The 22,876-nt window shown below is 38.0% G+C and overlaps 1 protein-coding gene across 2 annotated transcripts in view; it reads left to right on the forward strand.

The window, feature by feature from the left end:
* bcar1 (BCAR1 scaffold protein, Cas family member) overlaps positions 1-22,876 on the forward strand; it is a 69,867-nt gene that overhangs the window by 15,476 nt on the left and 31,515 nt on the right. The window contains exon 1 of one of the 2 annotated variants that reach the window (XM_083552654.1): positions 21,617-21,926. The exons of the other annotated variant lie outside the window; for it this stretch is intronic. Within the exon in view, the coding sequence (XP_083408780.1) occupies positions 21,915-21,926 (12 nt within the window). The 5' untranslated portion in view covers positions 21,617-21,914. Of the gene's footprint in view, positions 1-21,616; positions 21,927-22,876 lie in introns of those variants that run through there. 2 annotated transcript variants of the gene reach the window in all.

Consider the following 22,876-nt stretch of genomic DNA (forward strand, 5'->3'; position numbering starts at 1 on the left):
AAAGCTGAATCGACCCACTGAATTAGAAACGCACATCAAGAAATATCATGAAATCTTACAGGTATTAGTACATATAATAGGTCTTACAGTTTTGGTTGTGTTGTCTGCGGGGAAATCTCTGGCTAGCGGATTTGGCTAGTAGATTACCTGTTGGACGCCTGCTCATCCCTCACAAACAGAAGTGCTCAACACACAAGCTTCTTAATAATAGGTTCTCTGTGGACGCCCGGACCAAATTACAGGCATTAGTTTGGTGGGGAGGACACTCTGTATAGCAAGCCAAGAAATGCTCGGCAGTATGCAGTCCAACAGCATGATCTTACAGCCAACTATTTTTAAGAAATGATTTTCCATGATTTTTGCCATGACTTATATGGCAGCTAATGCTGGCCAACAGCCTTAACATAAAGGTCATTGAGCTCCTAAAAGCCGCTGAGACACACATATACAATCAATTCCTTAACAGTTATTTAACCTCAAAAACTATAGAGAACATGACTATACAGGATTACTGTGGTTAGCTCAAAATGCTTAAAATGATAGTAAAGTTCAGTCCATCAATCCCAACCCATGTAGGCACAAATAAAGTAATATACAGATGGTCCCCGAGTAACGATGGTTCAACTTGCGATGACGATAGTGATACAACAATACGACGATACAAAGTTTTGCGCCACAGTCACAGGAAGCAGAGTACGATGTATGATACGTTGGACACGCAGCTGGGATGAGCGTATCTCTCGCCCTGTGAGATGCCCCACTCTTGATAGCGTTCGACGGAGTAAAGTTGTCCCAGTGTGTCATTTTTTTCTGTTTCAAACAGTTTCAAACAGCAATTTTACTGATAAAAGCATGTCTTCCAAGTGCCAAAGTATGTCTCCTGCTTGTAGTGGAAAAAAAGAAGAGGAAAGCCATCAGTTTAGAGCAGAAAATGAAAATTATAATTCAGCATGAAGCAGAAAAAAATGTTAGTCATAGTACCATCTTTGACTTACGATATTTTTGACTTACAATGGGGTCGTCGTAAAGTATCTTCATCCTAAGTAGAGGACCACCTGTAAAACTTGAACACCTTAAAAAGGTTTGTCTAGCAGAATTATTAATACACATTGCAAGTGACTGAAAATAATATTAAAATAATAATAATATTAATAATAATAATAATAATAATAATAATAGTAGTAGTAGTAATAACATTGTATTAAGAGACAATATTTTAGGATTGTTTTGATATTTTGTGGTCTTACAATAGACTGGATGATTTTTAAGGTTAGGCTTTGCAATTATGTGAAATTATATGTGTCACTTTGAAAGCACCTTTCCCATTGGTTAGCTCCATTATCCTATTTTCTCCCTGTTCCTTTAAAATTACTAACACTGTGATTGTGCTGGTGTGGGTGAAGGTATAAGATGTCTTTGATATCAAGGGTTCAGGAGCAGCTGGGGTAAATGCATGAGAACACGGGTGAGCAATTTGCTTTTTCCTTATCTCACAATCTGAAACAGCAAATACACACTGGGCATGCGCACTGCAGTCGTGTCCACTGTCAGGAAATGGGCCATTCCTTTGTCCAGACTGGTGGCACACACATAGGGACCACAGTGTGTGTATGTGCAAAAAAAAACAAAACGCTAGAACGGAGTGCATATGTGTGTATGTGGAAGTGTTTGTGTGAATACATGTGGGAGATATGTGTTTTTAAAGGTGTGTGTGTTTATAATATTTTTTATTGTAAGTAATGTTTAAAAAAATAATTGCTGTGTTCTGCATGAGTGTGTGTGTGTGTGTGTGTGTGTGTGTGTGTGTGTGTGTGTGTGTGTGTGTGTGTGTGTGTGTGTGTGTGGTTGTGGCGGGGGGGGAACTCCACTGGAATGTTAATCTCATGCAGTTTAATGGAGACTGGCAGATGTGGAAGGCTGTTATCAAATAAACAAATAAGAGAGAGAGAGAGAGAGAGAGAGAGAGAGAGAGAGAGAGAGAGCGCGAGAGAGGCCACGTAACCAGTAGCAGTGTGTCATTTCTAAGCAGCATGAGACGGCAAGATAGTAACAGCACTGGCAGGACTTTTTGTTTTGGCACTATTACAGACAAAGTGCAATCGGTGTCCTGCCCAATGTGCATTAGACCGCCATTCTGTTATGTAAAACAATTAAGCTTTATGGTAATCTAGTGTAATTGGGACACAATCGTTCATTAGTGATGTTTGGTAATAAAATAATTCTAGTTTGGGAAAAATTATGATTTTTCTGTTGTACTACAATTTTAATTCCCTTTTTAGATGTAACCTGTTTTTGAACATAAACCATATCCAGAGTTAATAATATAAAGTAACATCAGCTTACAGTTGGCATACTGATCTGCAATACAATAAGATATCTGAAATAAGACACGTTGACAGATAATAAGTGCATTGTTATAGGAAAATAATCTACTTATCATGCCATTGGTTCATGGATTATTTTCGTGTAGTGACATGGCCTGTTGTGTTTTAATCCTTACTTGTCTTTTGGTCCACGTCACTCACTTTAGTAAAAACTTATTGAGTTAGAGACCCTAATTGAAAAAAAATAAAAATAAAAATAAATAAATAAATAAATAAATATATATATATATATACTGTGTATCTGAGTATATCAGTGGCCCTAACTTTTAGCTTTACAAATTTTTTTTTTTTAAATGACTTGGTTGTGACTAGGTTGTGGTGTCCCACCTATAGATGTATGCGGTGAGTACTTACTCTTGGCTTGTAACCAGTGAGTTGTGGTTATGTTCTTGAAATTCTTGAAAGGCCATAAGTCTTCCGTCCCAGGAGCGTTCCATTAATGAGGATACGTTCACTATTCTAATGTTAGAACGGATATTGCTTTCTGTGCATTGATACGAGTCTGTATAGATTTCTGTGAGAAGCCTTGTGTAATGTGACAGTCTTTTATAGAGCTTTCTTTCCCTTCTTTCTATTCTTTAGCTGCCTCAAAGCAAAGCTTTTAACCCATGGTTCTGATGCCAGCAGCAACATTTTTGTCTAGACAGCTAGATTTTGCTACATTTTCTCCCACTTTTTTTTTGCTATCCATCATGGATTGTCACTACTGTAGACATAGCTGTGATAGCTTTTGCCATAATGAGAGACATGATTGTTTTTATGATTACGATGATACCACGTAGGTCGATTTTCCCCTGTTACAGAGTGGCCTTGAAAAGGGGGCACTGGATTGCGAGAGCCATTCTGATTTGCTCATCTGTTCGTTGTATGGTTATGTGGATGGTAGGATTGATGTCACATGAATTCCTGTCTTGAGTGTCCAATCTAGAGAAATAGGCCATAGAGAATATCAAGTGTTTTTTTTTTTTAATTTTTTTTGGTCTGTCCCATACTGCTGTCTCCTGAAGTGCTCTCATCATTCTAACATAGTCTATATATGTCAACCTTAGGGGACCCACCCAAACAACCCTCCAGACACACACACACACACACACACACACACACACACACACACACACACACACAGTTTTTGGTTAAATGTCCTCCTACTTGGGACTCTACAGGAAAAGAGCATCGCATATTTTGTGTATATTTTATTTTTGCCAAACTGCCACTGTTTTGATTTGGGCACTATATCTTGTCTGACTTCATAACAAATTATGATTTTTACTGTGACTAATGGCTTTAAAATTTTAAACAGACTTGTTAAAGATGTCTGTAAAAAAACAGCTTTTACACACATTAGCCATCACAACATCTTTTGGGGAAAATGCTTCACTAACAGCACCTTTTCTGTAAATAATAACAGTGCCAAAATATTATCATAAAATGTATTAGCTGCAATAATAATTACGACCTCACAAAATTCCAAACATGAATGAAATTGTGTGTGACATGTCTGCTTATGTGCATATAATTATGATAAAGATAATTAGGGCCAAAGACATGTGCCATTTCTAATTTCAAAGCTTAGAGGTACAATTTGGATACGATAACGGATTAATTACCACTAAATAAGATACCCTTAGTGCTTGTGTGTTTTGTTTACAGTGAATAGATTAGATGCAGTAAATACAAACAATTCCTTGGTAAGGCTAAAAAATTAGCTCTGCTAAAGATACATTCTGAGGAGTTAAACAGCTAGAAACAATATTACATGTCTGGTCATTAAAAGTGCAAGGAATTGGGCAGATTTTAGTGGAAAGTCTGTGAGTGGAATGTTGTTTTGCTCATTTCTACCGTCTGTACATGCAAATAACTGTCTGATGTGCATGTGATCTGCTCTTGTGATTGGCTAAATGTAGATGCAATTTCTGTGATATTGTTTTCTTTGATTCTGTGCCTGTTGCCCTTTTCACAAGTTATTTTCTCTATTCTGTACGCACATTTCAGTGGATCGGATTTGCACGCTAAATAGTAATGTGCCTGAATGTCTCTAAGCTGTCGCCACTTAGACACTCTGAGCCTTATCAAGTTCTCTCACGTTTCAGTGCAGACAGAGTCGAAAGGATAGCACAACACCAATGATGAGCAGAACCAAATATTTGACTTGCATATTTGAGTTAAGGAGTGGAGCCTGGCATTGCTGTCCACCTGCCTAATTTTCTTTATTTTTCTTTCAGTGAATTTCTTGCTCTGTATGTGCTATGGGTTGTCATGTTTGTTGTGTATAGCCTGGCAGGTTTGAGTAATTATTGTAGTATTGGCTCCTCTAAAAGACAAATGGACAGGATGGTTGAGCTCACTACCTCATTACTCTCCATTCATACAGACAGCAGAAAAGCAAGCTTTTGTAAATTCAGATCAATGTAAAGTCTAATGTGATTCAAAACTGTTTCCACTCACAGCTCATAAAAGGCAACATGGATTAACATAGGAACATGCAGGTGAATCTGTTGCCACCTTGTTTTTTTTTTTTTGTTTTTTTTTAATCAAAAAACAAAACCTCACAAAATAAGACTATAGTTGACTAAATGAAAGCATGCCAACTGAGATGTTTTTTAAGAGACATTTCAGTCAGTGTGAGCAGTGCACCTGCAACAAACCCTATGACAAACCTACTGACTTATATTAAATACCTGTTGATGTCCCAAGTGTTATAAAAGAAACATATTTGCTCTACTGTTGAGAAAAGCATTGTGTTCACTCTGGGTGAAAGTGATAGCATACTGTCTTTCATTCCCTATTTCTCTTGCTCTGTCTCTTTCGATCTTTATAAGTCCTCACCACAGCACTAGCAAATTGTGGGCTTCTGTAAGCTCATCTATGCAGAAAAGGGGCAGATATTGTAAAACCTCTGTGACACCCCCAGCAAACATCGTCACATTGTTTGCCACTTTGTCTCTGTCTAATACAAAGATAGACTTGTTTTTTTTAAGAATGGTTATATATGATAAATCTTCTTTGCCCTATTAATAATATGGACTAATATAGAAATACATATAGAAAATATATTAAATAATATATATAACTTTAACATTATGTTTAACAAAAGACGCTCATTTCGCAGTACACTGATGTACTTTATGCTATGCCTTCTGAGAGCTCTTTGAACCCAGATCTGCCTCTAGTCAGTCAAGCGTGTTTAAACATGGAATCCAAAAACGCCTTTTTTTTTCCAGTCTGCCTTTGGGACGCTCATGCATAACGGCTGCGTGGGCACTTTTAGATAATCCATATTCTCTGACTAGCCTGCATCAGCGTGTCAAGAAGCTCCATATATCATCCTGAAAACACACACACACACACACACACACACACACACACACACACACACACACAAAACATAGCCGAGTGGAAGTAGGCCTGCGTTTCTCATTAGCCTACTCCACTTCTGCAAGAGTAAAAACGGATCTGCACGCTGTTCCCTTGTTCTCCTGGGAAACGCTGTTCCTGCATGTTGCTTTCTATCGCCGCCCTATACTGCAGCCCCATGTGTTTTCAAGCTGATGAATGCATGTATATTGTATGTTGGTATATTAAATGTGTTTTAGAGCAATGTTTGTGTTAAATGTTGATTATGGTTCTCAGTATGTTTTTAGATTATGTAATAAGGACCAAATGTCCCAACAAGGATAGAGATGTTCTAGATGAAGGAATACTTTGATCTGGTGGGAACATTTGGTTGGTTATAAACAAAAAGGTGGTTATCGTGGCGATAGAGTAGAGTTTAGGTGTAGCATAGCATCAGGAGGCTGCATTACTAATTATGTCAATATTTAGAAAGTTCACACAAGAATAGCAAGGCAACTGTGTGTTTGTGTGTTTGTGTGTTTGTGTGTTTGTGTGTGTGTGTGTGTGTGTGTGTGTGTGTCTGTGTGTGTGTCTGTGTGTGTGTGTGTGTGTGTGTGTGTGTGTCTGTGTAATAACCAACAATATTGAAAAGCTCTTTTAGGCAAGATGTCCAATAATCTATTCAGCGTCTGAGTTGTTAATACATCCTACAGCAAGGACACAAACGTATGTGTGCTGAATTAAATCTATGATAAATTAACGCATGGTATTTATACATTTAGGATTGACCCACATTAACACATTAAACATAGCAGGTGCTATTCCTTTACTGGAAAAGTAATCACCCAACATTATACCTATCTATTACTTTTCTTCCAGACACTTATTTAGTATGCACCACTCCAAACACTTATACACATTTAATTACAGTATATTGGGACCATTCACTGATTATCTGTCTGTCTCTTACCATTACATAGTAGACCTTAAAGAATCACTGTGTCCATGTATTGATTGCTAAAGCTGATGCCTCTCTTACTGAGTATATAGTCTTTCTTTCTTTCTTTCTTTCTTTCTTTCTTTCTTTCTTTCTTTCTTTCTTTCTTTCTTTCTTTCTTTCTTTCTTTCTTTCTTTTTTTCTTTCTTTCTTTCTTTCTTTCTTTCTTTCTTTCTTTCTTTCTTTCTTTCTTTCTTTCTTTCTTTCTTTTATATCTTTTTTATCTTTCCTAGAGAGTCTAATACATTTAATCAGTAAACAAGGCAAATAAGAACTATTATGAGTGACATGGCAGATGACCAACTGCAGACTCTTTCCCACAGCCTGTTGGCAAACCTGTGTGATTATCTTGTTTACTCACCACTAAGTGCTTTATTCAAAACTCTTTAATAACTATTAAAGACAAAAGTCCAGTGACTGAAATGCTAATGATGTTTGCTTTCCCACTGAATTTAACTTCCGCTGAAAGCTGCTACCCAAAAATGTGTATAGATGGAAAAGTGGGGAACCATTTAGATTACAGACTTAAACACACTGAAGATTGTAGCCAGAAAAGTGCACACTAGATTTTAGATGCTGTGTAACCTGTGGGTAGAGATGATCTGAAATTTGTAAGATGAGGCTGGTTTGGTATTCAAAACAGAGGACAGCATAAAAGATTGAATAAATTGAATAAACCTTTAACGGCTCCAATGTTATGTTAATTTTTATAAGGTTTATTTTTTCAAAGAGAAGAAATGATGCAGTTCTTCCCAAGCCTATGGCATGAGTAGTTGTTTTTTTTGTTTTCAGACCAACAGTATTTTGGTGCTAAAGCTGACATGCTTTTTGTCTAAAACATACTGTTGTGGTGAAATATGTGTAACAGTTTGTGATTAGACTCTGTCTCTGACTGATTTTAGGTCTCTGTATATTTCATTCATTCCCCAATATGCTCCTTTCAAGTACCTCTTTAACACAAACCACTGCTTTAACTTTAAAACTATTTAATCCATGTGATTGTACAATCAGAAGTGTGTGTGAGCATGCGTATGTGAAGAAGGCATAGTTTTAGTTATTTAAGAATGCATATATGTGTGTTTGTGTGTTCAAAGGCCAGATGCTGGATCGGTGTTCAGGGTGAGGCTGGCATGTTTATTGTAACCCCCAGTAGCGAATGAGTGCAAAAGAATGTCGTTTGTAGTATTAGTTATCAGTGGAACTGGAGCACATTAGTCCTTCTATCCTCTCATCATTTTTCCTCTCTAGACTTCTCAAAGGGTCATTGGTTACCAGTCACCATGGCAACTCTCGTGGCCTTTCTAGCCAATTGCAGTGGGGCATTGGATGTCACTGCCATCATACTGTAAATGTCTATATAATGGATGGATAGAAACATTATAGACACATTATCTGCATTGAATCTTAATGTATTTTAGCATGTTACATTTTCTTACTGTGTAAGGTTACATCATCTATAGTTTCATTATTAGTGAATGTGCCACTCCTGAATATTAGCATTTAATCCAACAATGGTTGTCCTACTGAATGATCTCCATAAAGCTATCTTGCACTGGGTATGTCAAAGCCAAACAGCAGTCATTCCACTATTTTGCACATTTTATGGACATCTCTGAAACATAGGAAAATATCCTGGGAGCAAATGTATTCCTAAAATGCAGGCACAAGTTTAATGTCCAGATTATTCTACAGGTAAAGGACACCCACAATGCACCTTGTAATTTGTGAGGAGTAGGACCTAGGGCAGCATTTTGGACCTTAGCTTTGCAGGACCTGACTCTGTTCTGCTTCACTGGAAATTTCATTTATTCCACTTCAGTAACTGTTTTATCCTGATGATCGATGAATCATGATGTTCCTCACTATCCCAGAAACACTGGGTGTGAGGAGCGAACATTCCTTGGACACCATGGCATCACAGGGCACTATAAGCACACACACATTCCCACACTGGTTCACATCTAAAGGCAATTAAGCATAAGCAATGCACATATAGGCATTTTTTGGGAGAAGGGGGAAATTTGTATGCAATGAGGAACATGTGAAACACTACACAAACAGTGAGCCAAGCTTAAGTTGCTCTCTTTGTCTCTTGTACTGACTTGCTGCACATGAACTACACCCCCCAATACCCAGCAATGATAAAAATATGAATAGCCCATGGGATGATGACATCATCTGAGAGTCGATTTTGTGTGTGTGTGTGTGTGTGTGTGTGTGTGTGTGTGTGTGTGTGTGTGTGTGTGTGTCTGGTCAATTGAGATGAGACTTTTACCCGAAGGCAGTATATATGAATGTAAATTTGTGTATTATGTGAATGTCAAAGCGAGAGAGAGAGAGAGAGAGAGAGAGAGAGAGAGAGAGAGAGAGATTATTATATTAACTCTGTACAGAGGTGGTTTGGGTTGTTGGCACAAAAATGTCTGTTTTAATGATTTGTTAGCTCTGTTATTTTGTTTATGAATTGGACAATGTCTCTGTTTCAAATGCAAGTTTGATTAATAAGAATTTGACAAAGCTGAATGCACATCATATATTGTAATCACTTAAACTTTAAAATATTTTTTTTTTTTTACATTAAACTCAATCCAGACATGTTTGTGGAACCCAAACAAGGAATTTTAACATATGTGGAAGACATACCACAGAATCCAGTGTGACTATATAAATAATACAGAATGGGAGTCGGAGACTAGCAGGTTCAATTATGTTTATATTACTGGCTAGGGTTTAATGTACTCAAAGTCCTGCACTTAGCCTGATGCCTACTCACCATCTAATCAGCATGACAGACATGTATGAGGTGAGGAAACACAGAGCACATGCAAAGACAGAGTGAGAGAGAAAGTGTACAGCTGTGCAAACACAAGGTAGATTTAGTCCTGTTTTACCTGTACAGAGTCAACATCAATTATGACATTTATTCATAACACAATTCTGTACAATATCCAACAATTAAGTAATGATCTTTTATATCTTGACACAAATAAAGTAGTACTTTATTATGTATTCAATTATTTAAGTATTATTCACGTTATTGTCATGTTTATGTTGATTTTAACACAATTTCAATACAACTAAACTAAGCATTTCAGAACACTTTTTCCTTTGTGCGTAAAAGGTTTCAATCTTTTATATAAACATGATAATACTACTTGATTGACAGTAAAAGCAGGAATTTGAGAATAAAATCATTTTCGCTTAGATGCTTACAGAAAAACTATGTATTAATGGCTAGTTAGCCCTATCGTCATATAGAAGTTATATAATGTAGGTAAAAACAACAATGAATATAAAGATAACGTATATTAAAGACAATGTATAGTTTAGTGTCAATATTTACTATAAGGTACACTTTTGAAAACATATAACTGAATAAGAAAGGAGTCTTACTGTTAAGAATCCTGATGAATTGTGGGAGAAAGCTATTTTTATCATGGTTGGTGCTTCAGAAGCAGATGTCAAAGTGGTGAAACTGGGCCGAAAGGCATTCATGCTGTGATGGACTTCGCCTTCATCTACCATCTGGTTACAAATAGGTGATAAAGTTGTATGAGGTCAGTGTCAGTGATCTTTAATGTATCATCACTGATATAAATAATGGAACATTCAGACCATATTGTTTGCACTGAGTAGCAGCTAGTGAGTGAAATTTAAATCTTTAGCAGTAGCAAGTAAGAAGTCATAAATAAATCCTCGTATTGTGAAAGCACAGCAGGATCCAACAGGTTAAGAATGCACCAGGGTGGAAAATGCACACCAATGCCGCTCTGAATATATCTGCATATGAAGTATGTTCTTATTACTGTGCAGCAGCACAGCTTAGATCTCCTCAGATTGCCTGCCTCTGTTTGTAGATTTATTTTATCCTTCCCTTTACCCTAGACGTTTCAGTTTTTCTCTCCCTGCTCAAATCAAACCTTATATTTAAGGTCTTTTCTCAGCCTGGAGACCGTAGTGTAATTTTCAGGCCCGCAGGCTCAGACGAAGACTGACATGTTTGTGATTGTTTGAACGAGTGTCTCATCTTCACTGCTCCCTCCTCCTTCCAGGTGTTCTGTAAAATGTTCAACTGCCTGCAGGGGGCATCAGCTGAGGTAGGTGCAGCCACAGCATGGGGAAGACATAAAAGATTTGGTTCCCTTGTGTACTAACATTAAAGAGAGATTTGAGAGTGATTGCATCAGCCTGCATTTGATAAAATTTTGCAGTGTAGTAATGTTCAAACCAGTATAGCCTAATTTGTTTAATGGCAAATGGCAAATATTTTGAACATTGTGTGACTTTATGGATTGAACCTATACTTATACTGTAACTGTGTTGATTACTAACTTAGTGTGTACAATCCGCTTTATCCATTCCATCTTCTCTCTCTCTCTCTCTCTCTCTCTCTCTCTCTCTCTCTCTCTCTCTCTCTCTCTCTCTCTCTCTCTCTCTCTTCTCTCTCACTCTCTCTCTCTCTCTCTCTCTCTCTCTTTCTCTCTCTCTCTCTCTCTCGCTGTACTGACACACTTCTAATTGAGTTCATGGCTGTGATGAATCTCTTCTACTAAAGTGAGTTGAAATTAGCAGGCCATCAGCCTTCCTCAGTTCATAAACTGATTTTAAGTTATGATACTATATAAATGGGCTCTCACTCTGAATATGTGATTTTGTTCATTAGTTTGTTGAAAGCAGGTATGCATGGGAATGTGTTTAAAACAAACCTGCAAACCTTTGACATTCAGAGGCTCTCTGCTTCCAGCTATATGGGCTAGTGTGAGGATGTATACCCACTACAACTACAAGTGCAATGTATACGTTCATAAAAGAGTATGAAGATAAAAGTGCCCCCTTCTGGATGGTGTAAGCGACACCATCTACGTTTCTCCGCTGCCCTAATTATCTCATAAGCTTCTTCAAAAGCTCCAGTGGATGAGGTCAGCACCAAAGAAGTGGGCCCCATTAACCCTAAACAGACATGTCTGACCTCATAATTTTAGATCACTGTCTAGTTGTCTTTCAAGGTCAAAAGAAAGTATGAATGCGTCAAACCGCGCCCGGTGTTGATGTATCCATACAGTATGACAATACAGGCACATCCATTTTCTCCTTCAAAGAGACTCAAATGGTTTATTAGCTACTGATTTGACTTTTGCTTTTGAGTAACAGATCAGGCAGCGGCTCTGAAAGGATGGGCTTGCTAATTATTATTAAATATAGCACGCTTCAATGATTTATATAGCTAGGGATCTGCACATTAATGTCCATTATATGTATGTTTTCTCATACCCTCACACAGGCACACACATACCATAGTATGTGTGCTGCACAGTTACTAAAGCAGCTCCTGACTGCTGATGAGAACACTTATTTGCCCTGCTGACCTCTTACCCCCCTGACAGCAATGATGTCATGAACAGTGCTTTTGTGAAAAAGGGCATGACCTCGCTCTCTGTCTTTCTCTCTTATCTTGTCTCTGTCTTTCTATGCCATCATGGGATTAACGAATACCACCTAAGAAGTTCCTCACCCACATGCCAGAATGTGCTCCATGTTTTAAGGTGACCTGAGCAGGGGCCAACCAAAGCAAAGTGGAGATAACCTGAATATTTGATGATTCTTATACACTGTATATGCCACTTTTACTCCCATACTCAGAAGAATAATGGTAATGGTTGGTAATGGCATGGTAATGTTTATTGATCTCTTTCAACTTTATACATACCCTAGCTATAAACATTTAAACCTTTTTTTCCTGAAGAGTTCTCTGAACACAGTGGATTGTTGACATAATTTCCAACAAAATGCTAGTGTTAAGACTGACAGCATTAGCAAAAATGTACAGAAGTGGCTTCAGTGTTAGATTTATCTTTTATGTGCTATTTGGTAGGAAGACATTAGGCAGTAAACGAGAATATGATGTAATATATCCTGACTTAATATTTATTAAATATTTTTGCACCACACCCCTTTTTTTTTCACAAAATGTCAGTCGTCTGACTCGTGTAACAGCTCATGCTGATTGGTTTGCCAATGTTGTAGCTCAAGACATATTTTCATGTTCATTAAATTTGATGACCTGTAGAGAACAAAACAGCTTCAGCACAGATATTAAGTTTAGGATATTCAATATTGGTCATTAGGCAATGAAAATAACAGCAAAATGTCAGATTTGTCATGGCAACATGCTGTAACACACACTGTCTAACGATAGTCCCACGTTTCTGTATTTATTAGTGTTACCTTTGCTACAGAATATGAATGTGTGTGGTCTTATTTAGCCACACAGATATGTCACTGTTCATCTCATCACTTCATGCACATATCAATTTGAATCTTATCTCTGGGTCTTTGGAAATTAATCATTTATAATAACTCTTTTTTTTCCGTCTGCTGTGTTAGGGTGCAAAGTTCAGCATGACTGTCTATATATTTCTTAACTCAGGAGGTCTAAAATGATAAATGTTTCATAAATTTTTTTTTTGCCATTTACCTCATGTGTTTTGATAACTGCCATGATATGCCATCTGCCACGTGTTTACATAGTACATCCAATTCAGCACATTTTAAGGATTCAGGTAGTTTGTTGAAATGCCTCTTATAACATTATTATAAAGTCTGCTGCTAATATGAGCAGTCTATTGGTGACTATACCTACACATCGGTTATTTCTAAATATCCAATGTGTAAGTAGGTAGGACACAGATCCAGACTGTCAAACCTATGACAAAAAAAAAAAAAAAAAACACTCTTGTGCTCAATGCGCTCTTGAACTTCACATTCTTGACTACCCAACCTTCCCTGGTCTTTACTGTAGTGGCCTTGTGTAATATTCTCCAATATACAATGTGATTTTCAACCAGTCCTGTGTCATCCTGTGCCTATACAATACATGCAAAAGTGGACACCAGATATCTTTATGTACATCTTGCAGACTTTCCGGAGAGTTCAATTTCAATTCCAGTGTTGGGGGTCTGACACACTAAAGGTATCCAGGGTTATTAAGCTGCTGTGTGTAAATCTAGGTGAATATGTGAAGGCACAGTGTGTGGGTGCTTTATATTTGTATCTAACACTTGTCCACTCACAAATAAAGTAAAGACTTGAAGCGATAATATTGTGCATTAAAAGATAATATAATTCTTCTCCATTTCATAGTTTGTGTATAATTTTTTTTTTTCACTTTTTTGTACATTTGTCTATCTTTCTCTACAGCTTTTCTAACCAACTAACAAGCTACTATTAGTTGTAAGTGTGTATTTTATGTCCATGATGAACAGTGGAAGTTCACTGTATGACTACTTACTGTAATAATCCAAATCCTACTATCAATTGCCATTCTATATTTTATGGGGTCTTGGTCTGGACACAGATTTCAGTAAAAAGAATTTCAGGGCAGAAGGAACTTGACACTTCAATGCAAGAAGTACAGATTCTAGCAGCTTTGGAATAGAGAAGTAAGCATGTGGAGGGAATGTGACCTCATGTTTGACCTTTGACTCCTGACCTAAGCTAAAATATTTTTATTTTGAAGGTAGTTTACACAGTCAACCAATTTTCCCCCACCACAATTGTATACTGTAAAAAATGTCTATGTAGATTAGAGAAATAGCACGAAATGTACTAAAAACATTTTAGCATTTAACATTCTTAATGTGTCTTTAGTGGCATGTCTTGAGATGTGCTGTACAGAAAGGATATAGAGAATAAATTATTATATTTAATACCGGATCCCATTTATTAACAGCTTTCCAGTTTTGACTGGTTGATAATAACACCACTGAGAGGCGTTACGGCTCTTGCCCTATACCCAACATGTATCCAGGACGTGAGAGCTAAGGTTACATTCAAGGTCAGAGAACAAATTAAGTTAGATATGCTATTAGCATAGAAACCAACACACACACACATACACACACACACACACACACACACTCCAAGGCAATCTCAAGGGTTGATAACAATGAAACACTTCAAAACAACGATAACTTGCTGCTGTATACACAGACATAACTGCTGTGACACTGTACAATACAAAATAAAAAAAGGCACTTATACCTATGAGGTAATATTCCTTGTAGATAGTTAATTGTAGTTAGTGCCTGACTGCTTCCAATTACGGCAGGATTTTTCCACTTATTGGAAGTGGATGGCTACCCTGTTGTAAAAAGTAGAAAATGGCTTCAGATCTTAATTAACCTGTCCAATTGTAAAATGGCTATGCACAGGTGCACAATAGCAGAGTTAGAACTAATGTCTGATGACTGTGCCAACACAATGGGCCAGACAGGCTGTCACCCTCCAGTAATGATATTAGCTATTGTCGAGGTGACCCTGGTTCATTTACACAATCAGCACTGCTACTTGAAATGGTCTGAGAAAAGAAAGATCCCCTTCCTGAAAGCCGTTTCCAGAACGTGGGGGTTTTTGCTGGAGTTTGCATGCCGCATTCCAGCATTCCAACGAGAGGGGGGAATGTCGGAGGGCAGATTTTGTAGGGTTGCTGCTATTGTTTTAAATGTGTGGGGTATTGACTTCAAATCATGTGTACGTCAGTTTAATCGCGGTTGAGTTACTGAGGGCAGCCGTGCAATTTGTCACTGTTGCTGTTTATGCTAACCTTGGGGTGTGTTGCTGATCTCACTAGATCTCTCTGGATTAGTCCTGTCTGGCAAAGAGAGAGAGAGAGAGAAAGAGAGAGAGAGAGAGAATATATCAATAAATGAATGAATAAAAAATTAATTACTTAAAATTGTGCTTTATTACACAATTGTGTGCTGATTTGTTCTTAATTTCATTACTGTATGCTGAGGTGTTGACTTACATAAGCTTAGAGCAATGCTATATAGGTATATATATATATATATATATATATATATATATATATATATATATATATATATATATATATATATATATATATCAGTGTTAATTCAGGTCCTTATATATGAGTTAATTAAACCAAAAATATTCATTTGTTTATCATTGTCATTTTTTTTTTTCATATTTTTCATTATATTGTTCATTATTATAATGTCATGACTATTCATTATTATTATTATTATTATTATTATTATTATTGTTATTATTATTATTGTTTTTGTTCTTTAATTTAATAATTTTATTAATTTAAGGGCATTATTTCTTTTAATATCTATATTTTTATGTATTTTTTTGAACAATCATTTTATCTATTTTTTCATTCCTTTATTTATTTATCTAGATGGTCGAGAAGCATAGAATATAATGAGCACAGCAACTTGTTCCAGTGTTTGTTTGCGTAGAATATTTTAATGCATGACTTCACTCTCCACATTTGTAGTCTACTGATAGATGTAACATCTGAAATTAGCCAGTGACGCCTGGATGAAACATCAGCGTGTTTCTATAGCAACTGCTTTGCAGTGACTCATGAGCCCCATGTGAAACCTGATGCTAAATCATCATCATCATTATCTCGAGGGTACAAAATAGGTAATGCCTATCCAGTCATTAATGTACAAACATGACAACTGATGAACTGATATTAATCAGCATATGGAATATAGTGACTCAGTGAAAATTTGATTAATAGACCTTTATTATTATTATTAGAAAATAAATAAACAAACAGATAGACAGTTATTCAATTTTTATAGGACACCGAAAATAATTAAAATAATAAATTTATGTGTGCCTGTTATAACATTATTTGTTCGATTTTCTTATTGATTTACATTCATTGATTTGTTGATCTAGTCATTAAATTGTTAATTTCTTATTTGCTTGGTTTTCATTATGGCATGTTTGATTCTCTATAATAATAATAAAAAAATAAATCAACACAATTTAGAGCACGCTATCCTACTTTCAGCTTTCTGGGATTTGGATGAAGGCCTTAGAAGTGTTCTACATTTCACAGTTTGTCCCTCATTATGGGAGGTATTAAACACATACATACATACATCACACACACACACACACACACACACACACACACACACACACACACACACACACACACACACACACACACACACATACACACACACACACACACACACACACACACACACACACACACACACACACACACAAAGATGTAATGTCCCCAGAGCATCCTGAGTTTACTATGCAAACTTAATCAGCTTTCCAGTTCTTCTTAGCTGCAGATAATACCATTTACTTCCTGCCACATTAAAGCTAATCTTTTTATTGAAGAGAAGCAAAAGAAAATTACTGTGCTCCCTTGTGTGTGTGTGTGAGTGAGAGAGAGAGTGATGGAGTGAGAGAGACATACCCATAGCCACTCTTTTGATTAAAGTGGAAGAAAAAAAAAAACTATCCACTTTTGCCTATTTTAATCAGCTCTGAGTATTAGTTTGTTCTGCAGATAAGAGAACAAAATTTTTAATCTGCAAGTGAACAAAAGAATCGATGGAAATGTGTAATTTGTGTCAGAGGTTCTGTAACTGGATCTGTAATTTTTTTTCAGTGCTGGTCTAGGCTTTTGTTTTTTTCCTGTTTATGAGTAGGCAGAGATGTCCATCTTTGGGAGGAAAGAGCCCCAGGAGGGGTTCGGGCAATGTGCCAGGATGGAAAAGTCAGCCTGTCTTTGATGCAGGACCCTTCAGGACAAATGGCTATCTGACGACTGTTGCTGGAATGTGTGCTGGATGTTTGAATGTCTGTGTCCGTTTGTGCTTTTGCATGCGAAAGCAAAATGCTACTTTGATTTGTGTTGTGAGTGCGCATTCATTTGTGCGTTTGTGCGAGCGCTGCCGAGGATTCACTTCCTTTGTTATAAGCAGAATTAACAGCTCGAGATATGGACTTTGGAATTAGACTGACAGTCTCACCAAAGAAAGAGTTCCTTTCTTGTTGTGTCCTTCAAAGCTGCATGAATATTGCTGTTGGCTGGGGGGCGGATGTCAGAAAACAAGGATGTGCATTGTTTCACTTTGTCACTAAAGTCAAATCTGCACAGAACAGAAGGATTCTCTCCTTCAGGAGCCTGCTGCTCTTGTGCTCTCTGCTTCTGACAATAATTTCACATTATCACAGGATCACTTTATGATTCAACATCAAAGAAAGAGATTATCACAGCAGCTGTGAGTCCGATTTATTGCAAATAATACATGGAGCCTATATATGAGCCTGTCAGCACAAAGTTGCAAACAAGATAAGAACTAATTTATCGACAGTAGCCTACAGTCACTAGGAGAGCATTGGTTTATAACTAGTATAATTGCAGACCATAGCAACTTGTACTGACCTGCCATGTCAAACATTACCACCATCGCTCTGTTAGCGCTGATGAGGTACATAGTGTTTATTTACTCAGACGTCATTTTCAGTTGCACACTGACTCATTGTTCTGGACAAACACATAGTCTATACACAACAACCTCCACCAACCCTACTGACCTCACTGAGATGCATGTTGCAGACTGTGCTGGAATTCAGCGTCCCTGTGTGGAAACATCCAGAAGGAGGTGGATTGAGGGTAGGAGAAAGAAAATAGCAGTGTAACCTGGATTCGGAGGCAGATGGGATTTTCATATTCTCTCAGCATGACCCACATTATTCGGTTCTGAAGAGGCTGGGCCAGCTCTGCTTGTTGTTTGCGGGCATATGTTTTGGGCACAAGTGTTGTGGAAGCTATGCTGAGCTGATGGTCCGCAAGGGTCCAGAATTAAGGGGGCTCTGAGGGTGAGTGTGTGTCTATGGAGTGGAGTAGTGTGTAGGTGTGAGGAATGCTCTGGCAGTCCGACCTAACTGACACCGGGCCATGCGGACACAATGAGCCTACTGTCACACACACAGACACACACACACACACACACACACACACACACACACACACACACACACACACACACACACACGCACACATAGACAAGAACTTTCAGAACCACAGACATAGAAGAAAACTCTGAGTCTAGTGCAGCAGAGATGTGCGTATTCCTTGCACGAGTGTCTGAATATGTGTGGTGTTTACATCTTTTTTAGATAGTTCATTTGGACCTGTCAGTGCCTGAGTAGTTAAGAGGTGTGGTAGTCAAGTGGGTCTCATTAGCTGATGAAGGAAGCCTGGAAAAGGGGGTGTTAATTGAAATGGTGCCCAGCGTGACACTCAACACACACACACATTTACATAAGTGACAGACAGCTCTGGTCACAGCTTGGCTCTCTGTGACAGAGCAAGGGACTATCACTAACATCCCAGGAGGAAAGCTGTGTGTGTGTGCGGGTGTGTGTTTGTGTGTGTGTGTGCGTGCGTGCGTGCGCAATCTGTCTTACTCACGGTGCCACAGAAAGAGATCAAGTGCGGCTCAGTTGCCATGGAATGACTTAAGAGGCAGCAGCTATGTAAAGATTAAGGTTTTGGATTCCGCAGGATGTTAAATGAGAAATGAGGCATTTTTCTGTTTGATCAGCCATGTTGTTTAATTGAAGACATTTTAATTCCAACTGATTCACAGTTTCCATTTTTCCTGATTTATGACCACTATCTGAAAGTAAATGTAAATGGTTTGGTTTCACATCCCCTTGCTGGTGCAGTTGTGCATCTTCTAATTGTTCTCAAATTCTCACTTCTGATGTCAGGGCTGGTCCATGGGCAGATGAGGTAGGAGTAACACAGCATAATCATCAGAATCTAACCTGTCATCTCTAAAAACTAAACCCATTTAGTGCATTTAATTGCCATATTACATCAAAATGTAAATACAAATGTAAATACATTTTTCTCGCAATTCCGATTTTTTTTAGAAATTAGGCAAACATTTTTTTTATTTGGCGGAAACAGGCTTTCATATGAATCTTATCCTTGCCCCTCGCCCCTTGCTGTTTTTGCTGTTGTCCCTTCTGTGTTTTCCTGTCCAGAGGGCTACAGAGTTAAGCGTCAGTAATAATGGTCCGTGGGGAAACACAGTTCTGTTATGTGCAGTTAAATGGACTAAACGAAGCATCGAGGGAAATATTCAATTCAATACATTTTTATTTGTATAGCGCTTTTACCAATGAGCATTGTCTCAAAGCAGCTTTACACAGATAATGTGGTAAAAAAAATTAATAAGATGTTCTTTATAAGTGTAAGTTTGTCCCTGATGAGCGAGCCGGTGGCGACTGTGGCAAAGAAAAATTCATTTATTTCAGATAAACGATGTTGCCGGGTACAGTGATGGTGATCTAAAGAAAACTGTAGTTCTGAGTCAGGGTAGCAGACTGTTGACATTTAACCACAGTCCAAATCCATCCTCAAAACTCCCGTTCTTACTCCAGAATTTTATGGAACCCAAGGCGTTAATGAGAAACTGTCCCCAGCTGCACAGAGTGGCCATCGAAGAGAACACCATGCAGAGGCAGGCCTGGACGAAGTGGGAAAATCTGCAGAGGGAAGAGGGGCAGGAACAGTGGTCACTGGAACTTTAGGAGCATGTTTAACTCGACTGAGAGAGAGAGAGAGAGAGAGAGAGAGAGAGAGAGAGAGGTGACAGGAAGAGAAGGATTATTATATGTCCTTATTGTTGTGTGAAAGTTAATGTCACTGTGCAGTTGGGGACTCCGGCAAGACTCGATATGGCAGGATAACTAAAAGGGAGGACCAGATAATACACATAATATATTTTTTTGTATTCGAATTACTCAAGTTACTCAAGGAATTATTTCAGCCCTGAAATACTGTGTATCTGAGGACAGAGGCATGTGTCTCCCCTTGGTGCTCTTCCTGTCAGTGAAATTAATTGTGAGAGAGGTGGACTGAAGCCTGACCTCTTGACCTGGACCCTCCCTTGTATGAAAGTTGGACTATGATGTCATACACAGATTATTACCTTTAGAACACAACTTGAGGTTTGAACACAGAACATTACCAAATATTTCTAGTAGTGACTAATTGGATGTATTCCTGTATTCCTTGCTAAGAGCCAAATAAGCTAAGAGCTTAGCAATCAAAAGAAGAGAAAAGACCATACCTGATAATTGAATAGTAGAAAATCATTAGGGTATTGTTTCTTCAGGCAGCAATCAGCAAAAAACAAGGGACTTGCAACTAATTACTAAATTTGCTCATGTTCAATTGTGCAAATAACGTACTAAAATATGGATATTATAACGTAAAAAATGGAATGTGATTTCTAAGTGGATCCATATTATAGGTGTAGGTACTGTCAGAAGACAAAAATTCTATTACTTCCTACAGCCCCCTCAAAGCCATTTATTGTAAAAGTTTGTATCACACATGGTTCCAAAGTGAAAATTATAAAGAAGAATTAAAAAGACTACAGTTTATCTACGGAAACATTTTACCAGGATCCTTTCTTATAATAATTTTCTACTGTTACTATTTTTACATATATTAACAAAACATTTACCCTGATTGTAATACAGTAGAAACATAAATGTAATATATGCCTTTTGTGAAATGTTTAGCTGTGCAAACTTTTCTTTAAATTGTACACAGTATGTAAATAGATGTTTGTGAGCCAGTACTTAAGGTAACCACTTGCCTGTGATATTTATGGCTTAAAATGACTGTTAAAACTGTGTTAGATCATTTATCATTTATCATCTTTTTGCTAGCTGTTTGGGGATAGCTGTAGTACAGTGGAGGAAGTTTATGACACGAACTTACAGTGGAAAAAAAGGAATGGCCAGAGCATCTGGACAGTGGAGAAAAGACAGGAATTTTGTGGGGTTAAAGGAAAAGACACAGACAAAGTAGTAGTAGGGGGAGGTGTGTGTATGTGTATGAGAGGAAGAAAAACTAATGTCTGTTTCCCCTCATGGGTCTACATGGAGGTTCCTTAAACATTCCTTACTGGCTGGGAGGGCGGGTCCGATGAACATAAAAAGAGCCTGCTCTGCCAATAGGAACCTGGAAAGAAAATGTCAGAATTGAGGCAGAACTGGGATGGTGTCAGGTTACATTCTGCCCTCCCTTCTCATGCTTGAGAGCAAGGGACGGAAGGAGGGAAAAAGAGAGCAAAGGACAGACAGAAAGAGGGAGAAAGAGAGAACTATATGGGACAATCTCATTCTTGGCCTCTGAGATCACGGAAGAGGACGATGTGCTATAGTCTGCGCTGAGTTTTCTTTTTTTTTTCATCCAACAGACAACTAAAGGAAAGTTTGGACTGGAAGTGGTTAGTCTAAAGGAGTATTTTTTTCCTGGGCTAAATCTCAGGGCTGTTAAACGGTGCCTGAAGTCCCAGACTCACACAACGGGACTAAAAATGAATTATCTGGTGAGTGAATGAGTGTGTCTGTTAAATGTGTGTAAGTGCTGTGCTCGCTCCTGTGTGACTGGTCTAAGTTGGCTGTACGAAAGAGTCCAGCTGTGGAAGAAGACAGGGAGTTAGCAGACCAAGGCGAATGAAAAGACTCAGGGAAAGGAACTCGAAATTCTTTCATTTGACCTCCCTTTGTCACAACTCTGTAGGGGTCTGATTGTGTGTTTGTGTGTATGTGTGTATGTGTGTGTATTCTGCGTCTATTTGAGGATTTGGGAACGACCATGTATGAGCTGACACATCCTGGTTTAAGTCACATGCATATAAACCCAAAAAAACCCTGCTATTGTAGAATATCCTCACAGAATTTAATAGACATGTAGAGGCACCTCTGTTTGGTCCTTTTACAGCCTGAAAAATGTTATTGTTTATGTTGTTCTCTTTTCTTTAGGAGGGCTAAGTTATAGTGCTTATGTGAAATCAGAGAGTACTATAGGTATGAACTAATGCCATAGAGGCATGTTGCCCCCACTGCCACTGTGCTCACACTCACACTGCTGACTCAGGAGGAAGTTTAAAGATTAAGGTTTTATTATGGACGTCAAGTGCATAGAATGAGAAACAAAAAGAGAAGGAGGATAAAATGGATTGCATAGACTAGGCCTAAGATTTGGCAAGCGGTGTCTGTTTCTTGCTATTGTTTAAAAGTGCTGGCATGCACTCAGCTTGTAAGGGCAGGAATGACACAGGGCTTTGGTATTTGGAAAGCAGACCTAGTTCTAGCGAAGGAGGACTTTGCTCCCTACGTGCCTGGGTCGACCCCCTGCATGGCATATGAATATTTCTAATCCACCAGAAAGCCTTTTGCCTGTGCACAGCAACGTGGATCTCTGTTTGAGTGCCATAATGCTTTGATCATCTAGTTGCTCCTAAATTTAGCTTTATGTGAATAAAGAGTTTCCGGT

The sequence above is a fragment of the Silurus aristotelis genome (assembly GCF_946808225.1).
Source record: "Silurus aristotelis genome assembly, chromosome: 10".
Classification (NCBI taxonomy): domain Eukaryota; kingdom Metazoa; phylum Chordata; class Actinopteri; order Siluriformes; family Siluridae; genus Silurus; species Silurus aristotelis.